General features: G+C 38.8%; 2 protein-coding genes across 2 annotated transcripts; one reads left to right on the forward strand and one right to left on the reverse strand.

The window, feature by feature from the left end:
* The first annotated feature begins 352 nt into the window (after window positions 1–352).
* On the forward strand, window positions 353–9,332 carry LOC149835300 (TATA-box-binding protein-like). The gene is made up of 9 exons (XM_090008364.1): window positions 353–729; window positions 2,473–2,560; window positions 2,689–2,760; window positions 6,502–6,552; window positions 6,710–6,754; window positions 6,887–6,979; window positions 7,060–7,161; window positions 7,263–7,336; window positions 8,200–9,332. Coding segments are annotated over exons 1-9 (603 nt in total). The 5' UTR covers window positions 353–652; the 3' UTR covers window positions 8,201–9,332.
* LOC149835301 (uncharacterized) lies at window positions 8,909–11,604 on the reverse strand. Its single transcript, XM_090008366.1, has 5 exons — window positions 11,499–11,604; window positions 11,235–11,287; window positions 10,047–10,229; window positions 9,426–9,521; window positions 8,909–9,341 (listed from the first exon to the last, which is right to left on the reverse strand). The coding sequence occupies exons 1-5, from the start codon at window positions 11,547–11,549 to the stop codon at window positions 9,173–9,175; spliced, it is 552 nt and encodes a 183-aa protein (XP_089864492.1). The 5' UTR covers window positions 11,550–11,604; the 3' UTR covers window positions 8,909–9,172.
* Between the last annotated feature and the right edge of the window lie 2,165 nt (window positions 11,605–13,769).

Genomic DNA, 13,769 nt, shown 5'->3' on the forward strand with positions numbered 1-13,769 from the left:
ATAAACTTCAATAATTACATCTAATATGAAAAAAATCAATTCGTATTTTTTTTAATTACTTAAATTTTAAACATTCGTTACAATCCAAAACAAAATAATTCGACCCAATATCTATGACTGTCCAAGTTGTTCCGGACATCTGAAACATAACATCCGATGTTGGTGAAAAAACTTGGTACAGTCATCAAAGCTCACCCAGAAGGCCACCCACCGCCAACCGGGGATAGCCGGTGGACGTCCGGTTAGGGTTACGGGTTGAGCCGGTCAGTAAGTATAAATAGAAAGCCAGGGATAGAAAACCCGACGCCCCTCCCCCAGCCTCTTCTTTTCCCCTTCTCTCTCTCTCTCTCTCTCTCTCTCTCTCTCTCTCTCTTTCCCCCCTCTCTCTTATATCTAACCAATCTCTCTCTCGTATATATAAGCGATCGTCTTCCCTCGCTCTCCCTCTATAAAACCCATCGAATTCAATTTTTTCCCTCCTCGCTCTCGAACGATCCCACGAATTTCCCGCCGTCCGATCTGAAACCGACGGATCTTTTTCACCGGAATCGTTCGTCGAGGAGGAGAAAATTGGGGATTCTTGTTTCTTGGGTTTTCTTTGAGTGCGATCGGCGGTTGATGAGCGGATAGTGATTGATCTGAAGTCGGGAAGATGTCCGATCAGGGACTAGAAGGTAGCCAGCCGGTCGATCTCTCTAAGCATCCCTCCGGCATAGTACCGATCCTACAGTAAGTTCTTGGTTCCCGTTCCGTGGGTTTTTTCTATTTTTTTGTCGTTGTATCGACGGATTGGTCGTCGATGGGGCTCTTTTTTGTTTCTTCTCTTTCTTTGGTTTGAATGTTTTCTCTTTCTTTTTGGTTGGGGTGTGGGTCTCGGTTTTTATTTCCTTAGGGTTTTCTTTAATGACTGTGGTGGTGTCTGTGTACAAGAAGGAGCGTGATTGTTTTGTGGGGAAGATCTTTTATCTTTCGGACTGAGTCTTGATTGATACTCTCTTCGATCGAGATGTTGCTTTCTTGTTTAATTATCTTCATCCGTTCGTGTGCGATTGCCACCCTGCGCTTCCGTTTCTCCCTCTTCCTCGTCGTTGTTTTTTGTTATGTAAATTTGGTTATGAATTTGGTAATCCTAACATCCGTGTTAATACAGAAGGTTTATAACTTTGCGTTCAGCTGTAATCTGACCGGATAAAGTTTCTTGGGCGAGGGGCGTCAAGCATCCGCTGTGCTGGCAAATGCAACCGATCTTTGTGGGTTTGTGGTTTTTTGTGCCTGATCACCTGCTCTTGGTCAGATAAAATCATTAGGAAGTTTGCACAAGTCCAGCTTGTTCTTATCAGCCGTCGTGTCTCTGCTTTTCTGCCTTCTGTCTCGGATCTGCCATCTTTATGTTTTGATGTTAAAATTTAGTACTTACTCTTGTAACCTGAGATATGTAGTGGACTTATTTATAAGCAATCATGGCCGGCTATTGGTGTATTATATGATGGTCCACTTCCAATAAGAAAATTCTCAGTTTAATCTATTGTTACAAATAAACAGTCGATTATGGACTGAGCCATCATTGCCAAAATTTCAATTTCAGGAGGTCACGTGCTTGACATTTTTTCTGGGCAGCAACAGGTGGCTTTTTGTAGGCCGAAACCTGGGACACTTTCGTTTGTATTTGAGTAGTTTGTGTAAATGTGGTTATTGCAATTCTGAATTGGAACTTCATTTCTTCGTCACAATCTGAGCTGTGTGGATTTTTCTTTTTTGCCATTAAAAAGGCATTCACATGGGGCCACATTAACAAATCCTTCAAGTTCTTCGTTTGTTGATGCCATGATTTGTTAGCCTAGATTACAATTTTCATCATTAGGGTTTCTAAATTCTTGTGCTTCTGCGCCACAACAAAGCTAGAGAGTTCAGGAGTGGTTAAGACATTTTTGTCTTCTTACGCTTAACAATGTTTGCTGGGGTGCATGGCAGATTATTAAAACTGAAGTTGGAAGATCAGCTAAATAAAAAAGGAAAATATCGATTTATCTTTATTCTTATTCAAGTAATAATTTTTCTCATAAAGCTAGAATGTATTATGCATTTGACAGAAGGGAATTGGATCATCTTTAAGTGACGGTGTTTCATCATCTACCACTTTTATGGCAATCATGCTTCCTTGCTTTGCAATTTAATGTGTGTATTACCACAACTGTAAATGGGCCACAGTTTGAAAAGGTTATTTGTCTGATCATTCGTTTATGTTGAAATTTTCGTGGTAATGAGCTGTCTCAGAACTCCAGCTTCACTAGACTGAGTCTGGAGTTTGGGTTGTACTCTTCTGTTACGGTTACATTGTTGCGGCAATAGTTTCTTTGGATCAACTGATTCGGGGTTAACATTCTTTATTTTGAAATGTTGCATTGTGTTAACTTCGGATATTTTTAGTTGCATTCATTGTTGCAAATTGAAATATGGGTTTTGAATATGCAGGAACATTGTCTCAACAGTCAATTTGGATTGCAAGCTGGATCTTAAGGCCATAGCTTTGCAAGCCCGAAATGCGGAATATAACCCCAAGGCATGTGATAAAACACCATTCTTTTGAATCTGTCTCTATCCATTTTTTTTGTGCATGTGTATGTGTGTGTATTTTCTTATCTTAGGCTTACTGATTTTTAATCTATACTGGTAATTGTTCTTCAACAGCGTTTTGCTGCTGTTATCATGAGAATAAGAGAACCAAAGACTACTGCATTGATATTTGCTTCTGGAAAGATGGTAAGATGACTCCTTAGAAATTTCTCATTCTTTTTCCTTGTCTGGGCAGAGCCAAAACCCTCTTTTTTTTTGTTTTTTTTCTGGGTTTATTGCTTTGATGGGCCATATATTATACATACTACCTTAACATTCTTTTTAGGTATTATCAGTTTGGTGAAGTGCTTTGTGTGTTGTTTGCACCTATAAGAAGTTGCTTAGGAGTTCAAAACATGAAATGTCTGTTCTCTATCATCCATTTATTCATTTCAAGAGGTTGTGTGCTAGAATTTATTTCTATATTTCTCAACATGTATATATAAAGTTACCTCATGTTATGATTTTTTTTATAATAAATATTTTAAAGTTAAATTTCTTGCTACCTCATTCAGTTTCTAGAGCCTAAACATCTTGATGTAAATCGGTGGTCCGATTTACGAGAATATCTAACCAACTACAAGATTATCTAGGAAAAAACAGGAAATACGAGGGGAAATGCAGAAAAAATAACTGGAAATAAAGGAAATAACGAGGAATTAAAGTAAAAACAGAAAATTAATTGAAATAACGATAGATAACTAATATCAAATCTCATTGAATTGATTAATTATAAAATCTCTCTCCTATAAATAAATGGAATCGACTTAATTCTAAGTCAATAAGACTTCCTATTATGATAACTTTCTAAAAAGATTAAACTTATCCTAAAGATATGGATCATGCACAATGATCCAATATCCAAACACAAAATATCCAAGATAGCAAATAAAGATCCAAATGGACTCTTATAGACCTGGGTCTTCCGCTCCACTTTTGCATCATTCTCCCTATGTTGGAGAAGACTTGTCCTCAAGTTTGGATTTCACTTGCGCTTTTCTCAATTTCATTTCACCTTGTAGTTGTAGGTTATGACTCTACAATATGGAGCCAGATCTTTGTGCTTTATAACTGAATGAACCAAGTAGGATCTTCCTCAATGTGCATACTGAAGCCAAGATCATTCTTTTCGAACCATCCAAAATCATCATGTGTGTCCTCATACTCGTTTGGATCAAATGGATCTAAAGAAAGAGGCTGGAATAAAATCTGGATCCACTCTAAAGGAACCTCTTCCATAGGTAATTGGGGAACCCCATACTGATTTGATTTGAGCAAGTCCAAGGTCTTAAATGGGTTTGGGTTGTGGAATATAGATATAGAACGGTCTTGGATCTGGTTATTAGGGTTTGGATCCTGAATAGATTTGGGTATAGGTAAGGTTCATGGAAGTTCCACTCTGGATTGGGACAAGTGGATCAAGGTTCATGTCTAAATTAGGTTTACTTTGGGTAGGATCTTTGGGGACCTACAGTGGGTTCAAGGAAATCCATTAAAATAGGTTTGGATCTATTAAGCGGTTTTGGGTCCAAATCTTCTTTAATTGGATTTTGTGCATTTCTTATCCTTTGAGAGAAGATTTGGGTCGGGTTTTAGCTTTGCTTTAAGATCCATTGCACTCTGAATGGCTTGTTCCAAAGACATGAATGTGACGGAATATGTGAAATTTAAGCCTACCAATATACCTGAAAATTTGCTTATCAGTGGTCCCATGAATCTTGGCTTGTAATGTTAGGCGTTGAAACTCCTCTGAATACTCTTGCACTGATTTGGGGCATTGATAGAGACAAAGGCGATCCAAACGATCGAGCCTCACTTCAAGTTCTGGAATTGGATCTCCACGAGTCTCATATGAATTTGGATCTACTGGATCAACTTTATTCTTGTGTTGGACCTTGGTGGGATTGGATCTCAAGATCTATGGGTTGTTTTGAATCTGAAACAAGGTTGGGTTTGTGGATCTTGGGTAGGGTTAGGACTTAGACAAGTAAGAGGACTTTGGGTTTTGGGGTAGTATGGGGTCAGATTTAAAGGAACCTTGTTTAAATTTTGGTTTGGTATCCATTCCAGTGGATTTTGGATGAAAACAGGCTAAAATGGGTTCGGTTGACTATGAATGGATTCAAGTCATGAACACCAGGAACATGGTTTTGGATCCAAGATTCGGGCTGAACCAGGTCTTGAATAGGGTTACTCGGTCCATAACATCCAGAACCGGTTTGTAGAGGCCACAAACCGGGTTTCTGCTGCATTATGTGATCGCCGACAAGAAGGGGGTTCCCTGGCCATCTTTGGTGAGTGGGAGGTTCCTGGATGTGTTCTTGACGGCTGAGAGCCCATGGCTTGTCTGGCCATCCTCTGGAACAAAAAGGGAGAAGGCCGATGTGTCTGGTGGGTAGGAGGTGTCTGGGGCAATAGGGGAGCCTCTGGCTGGCGGTACCGGCTGCTGCCGATCTGGCGATTCTGGTAGGAACACCCTGGCCAAGTTGTGGCCAGCGGACACCTGGTTGGAGGTTGACTGGGCCGACTGCAACAAAGAGGAGCTGGTGGTGGGCTGCATCACGCCGACAGCTATTGGAAACCTTGGTGTTGATCGTTTATGGGTCCTCCTAGCCCTGCACGTTCGATGGGTGGTCACCAGAAGAGCATGGGTCAGTGGTGTATCCTCTACTCACCAACCGAACTATGGTGGGAAACATGAAGGGGGGCTCTGGGTGAGCTTGGGGGAACACAAGATGCAGCAAGAGACTGCTCTGCCCACTAAGGTTTGCTCTGACCAGGCATGAACTGCAGGTTTTTGCTGGTTGTACGATGGCCGAGATCGATTTGAGGGCCGGCTGAGTTGATTGGTGGATCGACGACCCACCTGTGGATGCTGCTGGAAACCCTCAGGTGCCATTGGGCTGAGTGATTCGTTGAAGAGCAAGAAAACATATTTCACTTAACACAGCTCTCGGTGTTTTGCTTGAGAAGTCTGAAAATCCAATAGGATCGTCCCTCGAATGGAATTGAGGTGATGATCCCTTGCTATGATACCAATCAATGTAAATCGGTGGCCTGATTTACGAGAATATCTAACCAACTAAGTACAAGATTATTCAGGAAGAAATAAAAAATATGAGGGAACATGTAGAAAATAATTGGAAATAAAGGAAATAACGAGGAATTAAAGTTATAACAGAAAATTAACTGAAATAAATAAGGATAACTGATATCAATTCTCATTCAACTGATTAATCTCTCCCCTATAAATAAATGGAGTCTTCCCAACTCTAAATCAATCTGACTTCCTATTTTTATAACTTTCTAAAAATATAAAACTTATCCTAAGGATATGGTTCAGGCACAGTGATCCAATATCCAAAAATCAAAAATGCAAAATGGTTCGAAATGGGACCCTTATGGACCTGTGTCTTCTGCTTCGCTCTTTCGTCACATCTGGACAGGCTGATAGTTGATAAATTTTGAATATTCCTGAAAATGAATATGCAAGTGAACTAAGTTTATTGCTTGTTTTCTTTGTAGTGGCAAACTTCATTTTAGTTTCCAAAATTAAAGTTGGATTGTCCCTTTCTTTTATTAATTAATCAATTGATTTTGCTATGGAGGACATGTCTTTGAAATTGTGAAGATATTGAAAACGTTAAAAGCTTAATAGAAATGCTGGTTTGAGAAATTAGGAAGCATGTACGTCAGCTGTTACAAGAATCCTTCAATTTTGAGTTTTAAAAAAACTGGTGGTGCAGCAGAAATGAGAGAAGCGACTACGTGGTACCAAGGGTTCCCGCTGAAGCTAATTCTCATCTTTCCTAATTTATTATTTTTGGTGTGGATCTTGTATCATCGTCATCATTGATCTGTCATTTGAAGTGATTGATTTGTATTTAGGTTTGCACTGGAGCAAAGAGTGAGCAACATTCTAAACTGGCAGCAAGAAAGGTAGGTGCTACCTTGATTGATAAATCAGCATATAACTGGTAATGGCATGAAATAAATTGCCACTCACGTGCCTTTTGCGAGTTTGTCTCACTTTGCAAGTAAATTTTATTGAACATTGAAAATCATTCTTTGAACTGACATAGTATTTGTTGTTTAGTATGCCCGCATCATTCAGAAGCTTGGGTTTCCTGCCAGATTCAAGGTATGGTTGTGTTTGGTTTTTTCTGTTATCAAAGGTGACCTGCTTCATTGAGGTTGTTCTTTTCTCTTGCATTGTTCTTGCTGCCAAGTACTAAATAATGACTCGTCAGAATACAAATATTCTGTTTAATAGGATTTCAAGATCCAGAATATTGTGGGTTCTTGTGATGTCAAATTTCCTATCAGATTAGAAGGTCTTGCATATTCCCATGGTGCTTTCTCCAGTGTATGTTGTAATTGATCATCCTTAAATCTCTCTCTCTCTCTCTCTCTGCTGTTGCTTATCTCACTTTTTCCTCTGAGCAGTATGAACCAGAATTATTCCCCGGATTGATTTATCGGATGAAGCAACCCAAGATTGTTCTACTTATATTCGTTTCTGGAAAGATTGTTCTAACAGGCGCTAAGGTGATTCTGAGGATTCTCAGTTTTCCTTGCATTTGTTTTTTGTGCTGTGCCGGTTTGCTTGTGGAAATCGGGTGACTGATTTGTCTGGTTCTTTTACGTAGGTGAGAGATGAAACATACACAGCTTTCGAGAATATTTATCCCGTGCTCACCGAGTTCAGAAAGAGCCAACAGTGGTATGTTAGCCCTTACATCTATGAAACAGAAAATCTACTTTTTCTGAGAAATGAGAGATGATGGTTCATTCTTTGGACAAGTTCCCATGGGGTGCATTTGAATGCCATGCATTTCTGAGGTCGATGGACACACTGATCAGGGCATGGAACCTATGCCTTGATCTGATCCCCCTTCAACCCGCTAATTTTTGGGGCTGGTAATGGTAAACAAGCTGAAAGAATCAAGCTTGGCTCATTCTTGTGGTGAGCTGAGTTCGGGCTCATAATGAGCTCGAGATAAATGGGCTGAGTTTGAGCTGGTTTATTTTTAGAAAAAATACATTGTTTTAGAGCTGGAAAAACAGGAGTACAAAAAATACATGTAAAATATATTTCATATTCATACCTATTCATATTCAGCTTACTGAGCCTATTTTAGAAGTTTGAACGAGATATTTACGAGCCGAATATGAGTCAAGCCACGAGCAGCTTGGCCTGTTTCCTAGCCCTGACCAGTATATTCGTAAAAGGCCCCTAAATCCTCAGATCTCTAGTCAGGTTTGGATTCACAAGTAAACGGTTCCTTGTTTTGAGAGGCATTCAAAGTCTTTTATGTTTATTTTTACAAATTTTTATTCATTAGGAGTTGGGATGCAAACTCTACGGGTCTGAAACAGCTAAATACATACATAGAGATTTGGATCGGAATCTGATCTGGAACAGCCAAAAATTGCAAAACCTCCGTCCTGGATCCGACCTATTTGCATCCCTAATTAGGGGGAAAGGGTTGTGCATGCTTTGTGCATAGACTGTTTATATTTTGTGTTTGTCATTCATATATTTTCTATCATGTGCTTATTTCCATTTTACGTTGTGGTGATCAGATTAAGGAGATTAGCAATGCTTGCTATCGTCACATTAAAGACTCAAAATGGTTTCAGGAAGCTGATCCACTAGCTTCTTGAATGAATATCAATCTGCTGATCGCTGCTCTCACTGATGAGGAAGAGTTACTAACGTGAATAGCTAGACCCTTAAAAAAGGTCTGGCAGCTAGTAGGTGGTGGGCTGTTTCTATCATGGGTGACTAACTGGTTTCTTATCATTCCCTCCATGGAAGTCTTTAGACTAGGAACTTGCGTGGAGGAGAAACTGTGATTCAAGAGGGGTCAACAAAAAAAGTATCGACAGCAGGCTGGGGTTAGGATCCTTGTTCTTTCAATGTATACATTGAACTTATCTAATACATATGCTGTTGGTGAAGACAATCGTTCCCTGAGTTTCTTTTAGAATTGTGAAAACACTGTTTTAGGGAGACAATTCGAAGCGTCCTGTCCATGCCCTTTCAGTTTGTTGGGGGGGGACAAAGAATAAAAATTACAGGGTTTTTTTTTGTTGCTGAGGACGCTTTTCATGCTTTGAGCTCTGATGTTGAGACATCAACGGATATTTACTCATTTTGATGGTCCCTGTGCCTCTTTAGAGATCTGATAATATCTTCCTGCACTGTCCTCGCTTCAAACGTGCTAGTTCCATCACTGAAATATATATTAGAAGGGGAGATGATAAAACACGAGGAACTTAAGCAGCATTATCATCAAAATCTTCTCTCTTTTTTCATTTTCTTCTAGTCATGAGACGCTGGAAGATGAAAACAGTTTCCTACATAATTTTGTAGGATGCATTCCTCTTGCAAGCGCTGATAACAAAATTTGAGTTTGCAGTGCATATCCGGCACATTACTGCCATCAGAAAGAGAGAGTTGGGGGGACAAGTAAGGTGCACCCACCAAAATACAGAACCCCATTGATTTACCGAGTATCTAGGAAGGCCTGATGTAACGTACACCAGACACGGTTCAAGAGCTACCCAGCATCCCGCTCTTGGCAAGGTAACGAAATGCCTGAATAGAGTTTCTCAGAGCTGAAGCCGACCTTGGGACAGCCATCTTTCTTTTCTTCAAGAATTCCATTGAATCCTGAGCACAATGAGGTCCTGGAAGGTCCTTCAGAATCACTGCCTCAACCCTGCACATGCGTTCTGCAAGATTTAGTTGCTCTTCAATACAGAAGTGATGTCAAAATAGCCAAAACGTTACTGTGTAACTTTACCCCCTGCTTCCAGGTTTCTTCTTCTTCTCCTTCCTCTTCTTGTTGGATAAGCGTTCATCATCATCGACAACTTCATCAGCTTCGGGAAAAACCAGTCTGCACATGGGGAAATGTCAAAAATCAGACCGTTAATGGTTTTAGGTTAGAGCAATCAAAGAGAGACTTGCAGTTTGAACAAAGGTAAAATGCAAGTGTTTAACAGAACAATCCTTCAATATACATGAACAAAGACTGCACAAATTCCATATCATGTTCTCATACAGAATATAATAAGAATTGTCACTGCCCAGTCACTGAATAGTGATGCACAATACGAACAAAATCAGAAATTCAATCATAGCTAGGAATTGATGGAAATACATAGTGCACTAGATCAACAGAAGTGGAGTACATATAAAACGGAGATGGAATAAATCCTTGTAGAACACTTGTGAACGAACTGTGGCCGCAAAAAAGTAGTTCAGGCTTATTGTGTATGCTGAACATGTTTGTATTGAACGAGAACGGATTGCGACAAACAAGCATAACTGTGGTATCAGCTATCAACTGAAAGGAACATGAAAGGCTAACCCGGTTAAACTACCAACTAATGTGGTGAAAATAGAAAGAGGAAGAGCATACTTCTCACGTGCAGCGAGGATGCTAATGATACTCTCTGGGAGCATTCCACTTATATGCTGTGGCTGTGCCTCTGGATCATCCTGCATTTCTGTTTCTCTCACAACTGACTCCACTTTCGAATCTGGAGCTTGTGATTTCTTCTGTGCCCATCGTCTTCGTCGTTCTTTAGCCTCACGAGCAACCCTGCGAAGGCAACAAGTTATCCAAACCTGATATTGCATAAATGAGTTCCAAAAATAGTGTACAGACAAACATTCTTACACAAAAATCATGATTTCTTGTTATACTGCACTATTTCACCTTTTCTTTTATTCTTATCTTCCTATTTTATCTTTCCTTAAGCACATTGCAATCCCACAATTTTCTGTATTTCATTAATTACACTGGGCACACATTTGCTGAAAAGAACACGAGTATAAGACCCAGCAGCCACAAGATCTATTTTCCACATAACCTGAGGCTTTCCCAGCCTAATATAATCATGGTTCTAAAATTCATACTTCCTCTTCATCACTTTCCAGGAAGTAAACTTAGATAGAACTTGACCCTTAAAAAATTCATTCCTCATCTTCTTCACTTTCCATGAAGTAACCTTAGATACAAATTGACCCTTCAGCAAGAAACAAGCATAACAACACACTGCATTTTTATTCGCACTTGCCTGTCTTTCTACACCTGGTTTTTGCTTCAACGCTTCAAAAGTATATGGATGAACATCGTCGATCACAGGAACAATAACACCTTGATTTTCTGTTTTTCCAATAGCTACAGCACTGCACAGGTGGATACACGCAGCGCCCAGTACCCATCATTTATGGTTAGGACTACAGGGTCCACATTACAAGATCTTTGCCATCACTAGTAATTCTTTTTGCAAGGGATGATCCAATTTTGCATGGATTCTAGCACGTTTTATCAACAACTAATCCAATTATTGATGAACCAAACAGACTTATAACCCTCTTCCACTCTAAACTATAAATTTCGTGCTTTATGAATCAGTTTATGTTAGAGAAATCATTCCCTAAATCCCTAATTCTCATGATGCCAACAAGAAAGAAACTGCATAAAATAGTTCTCAAGCAAACTCAATAATCCTCGATTGATCGTATAGCTTCACCTCTACAGGACACAATTAGAATCACAAATTCAAGAGGGAGATAGAGAAGAAGGAAAAAAAAAGGTCACCTGGTTTTGTTTTCCCTTATAATCTTCCTAATCTCTTCCTCTTTCTCAATTCCCTACAAAGAAAATCGAACACAAGGAAAAAAATGTCATCATTCGATGAAAAACATTACAGATCCATCAAAAAAATCACAAAAACTAAAAAAAAATCGATTTCCCGAGATGAATGCAAAGATGGCATCAAGATTTCATCCACGAACTAGTCGGTATCCAAAAAATTATGATCGGATATTAAGATTAGAGAGAGAGAGAGAGAGAGAGCAAAACCTGCAGAGACGTAAACTCCTCCGGTGCATCGGAATCGGAATCCCCTTCCATCTCTCTTTCTCTACGGAGGCAGGGATAAACCCTAGCTTCCCCGACTAGGGAAGGAGATGGGTTTAGCACAGCACGAGTTGGGTACGGGTCACTGCTGGCCCATATCCGTTTTCAAGCTCTATGGTCCATCCCAGCCTAACACCCACTGTTCGTGCTCGACTCGTTTAAGCCAAATCGACTCGTTTAAGCCAACCGAGTTGCTCGTTTCTCAGCTTACCAGCTATATGAGCCAATCATGAACGAGTCAGTAACCAGCCAAATCAAGTCAGGAACAGAGCAGTTTGTGACTCGGCTGGGTCTGGCTAGTCACAAACTCTCGTGATCGGTTAGTATAGTTGGCCAGCCGAGCCATGAGCAGCTCGTTTAGCTTAAACGAGTCGAGCCCGAACACAAGGTGTTCATCTTGGCTAAACTGGATAGTGCTCTATTAGATAATATATATACATTTTCATGGGTAATATATATTTTGTGTAATATATAAAAGGAAGAATGCATGAATAAATAAATAAATATATATAATATAAACTATTAAATGTAATTTATAAAAATTTATATATATTTTTAAGTATAATATATAAAAATGTATATACTATGTATAAATAACATGGAATGTTTTTACATGAGCCAACTTGCATCCGGCTCATCTCATTTAAGGATGAGCCGAACTCAAGCTCAGCTTGGCTAAACACGAACATGAGCTGAGCCACGATCTCAATCCACTAGTGGGCGAGCCCAACACAAACATGCCCTGTTTGGTTCATTCAGCTCGTTTACCAGCCCTAGGTGCCATGCACAATCACAGAAAGGCCTGATAAGTTTTCAGATTGAAACCCACCAAAACTTAATTTTTTATAGTTTTAACTAGGGCTGGACAATGGGCGGGCCAAGCCAGCCTAGCCAATTTAGTGGACGTGCTTGTGTATATATATATATATATGAAAACTAGAATATGTAAACCAGCAAAATATGTAATATATAGCAAGATTTTCATAATGTTTTTTGTTTGCAAATCTAACCTTACATATGCATTCGGCGCGGTTCATTTGCTTGAAATCAACTATTGGATCATTGTAATCAGATCAACATGTGTTTTTTATACTTGAATATTTATAAAAATTCCGAGTCATTGATTTTCAAGTCTTAAAAGACCCTTTTTATACATCTTAATTGAATGACCCAAGAGTATGTTTCTATAAAACCAAGCATCCAAATTGACGATGGTGAAATTTTAGAAAAAAGTTAAAAAAAAAAAATCTATGAAAATCTCACTTCACATATTTTGCTAGTTTATAAATTACAGTTACCCATATATATATATATATATAACATAAGACGGGTTAAACATCATCGGGCACACACTAATTCATTGATTTTGCACAAAAAAAACATTAGTGGTAGTCATGACGGTCGTTAATGCTTTGGGTGTAAAATGCAAATTTAACGGCGGTCCAGACTGCCGTTAAATGTGTTTTTTACAAAAAAACAAAGATGTTCCACTGCTGATCCATATGCATTCAGCAGCACATATGCGTCCGTTAACAGTGGATGATTTGCTGTCCACTGTTACGTGCTACTCTCTCTCTCTCTCTCTCTCTCTCTCTCTCTCTCTCTCTCTATAATGGTTTATTCGATCCAATTTCTTTAACACTATACCTTTTATCTATCGATTATGATTTTATGATCTTAGGTATCAGAAAAATGGATTGATTTAGGATTTGATTTGTTCAATCTCTATATTATATAAACAATAGAGAGGCAATGGAATAATAAAAATATTAGAAAAATCTAGATGTAGAAAAATCTGGGTGGCTTTTATTTTAGCCCTTAGCTCGTTGATTCCATTGTTCAATAGATGATTCACATAAGCCAGAAATATATTTCGACCATTTTATTTTAGTGAGTTGTATGGATGAAGCAATGTGACGCTAGCTTATCAAGAGTGCTCATCCTTTATCGCTGTTTCATTTGGATATATATTTTGTTTGTGCTATATCATGAATTTTTATTTCAAATTAACTAATCAAATTTCTATTCAAAATGGATCATAATTCAGTATGAGGGTGTTAGCTATCTTCACATAATTCAGTATGAGGGTGTTACATTGAAATAAATTTGAATTTTTATTTCAAATTTACACACACACACACACACACACACACATATATATATATATATATATATATATATATATATATATATATATATATATATATATATATA

Source organism: Nuphar pumila, chromosome 6 (genome assembly GCF_984573655.1).
Source record: "Nuphar pumila chromosome 6, dmNupPumi1.hap1.1, whole genome shotgun sequence".
Classification (NCBI taxonomy): Eukaryota; Viridiplantae; Streptophyta; class Magnoliopsida; order Nymphaeales; family Nymphaeaceae; genus Nuphar; species Nuphar pumila.

What these genes read in the sequence shown, in the direction of transcription:
- LOC149835300 (XM_090008364.1), top strand. Translation starts at nt 653, where the DNA reads ATGTCCGATCAGGGACTAGAAGGTAGCCAGCCGGTCGATCTCTCTAAG. An exon ending in CTAAACTGGCAGCAAGAAAG is followed by an intron (nt 6,553 to 6,709) that starts GTAGGTGCTACC and finishes TTTGTTGTTTAG; the next exon opens with TATGCCCGCATCATTCAGAA. An exon ending in GGTTTCCTGCCAGATTCAAG is followed by an intron (nt 6,755 to 6,886) that starts GTATGGTTGTGT and finishes TCTGTTTAATAG; the next exon opens with GATTTCAAGATCCAGAATAT.
- LOC149835301 (XM_090008366.1), bottom strand. Translation starts at nt 11,549, where the DNA reads ATGGAAGGGGATTCCGATTCCGATGCACCGGAGGAGTTTACGTCTCTG. An exon ending in ATAAGGGAAAACAAAACCAG is followed by an intron (nt 10,230 to 11,234) that starts GTGACCTTTTTT and finishes TTGCCTTCGCAG; the next exon opens with GGTTGCTCGTGAGGCTAAAG. An exon ending in AAGAAACCTGGAAGCAGGGG is followed by an intron (nt 9,342 to 9,425) that starts GTAAAGTTACAC and finishes ACGCATGTGCAG; the next exon opens with GGTTGAGGCAGTGATTCTGA.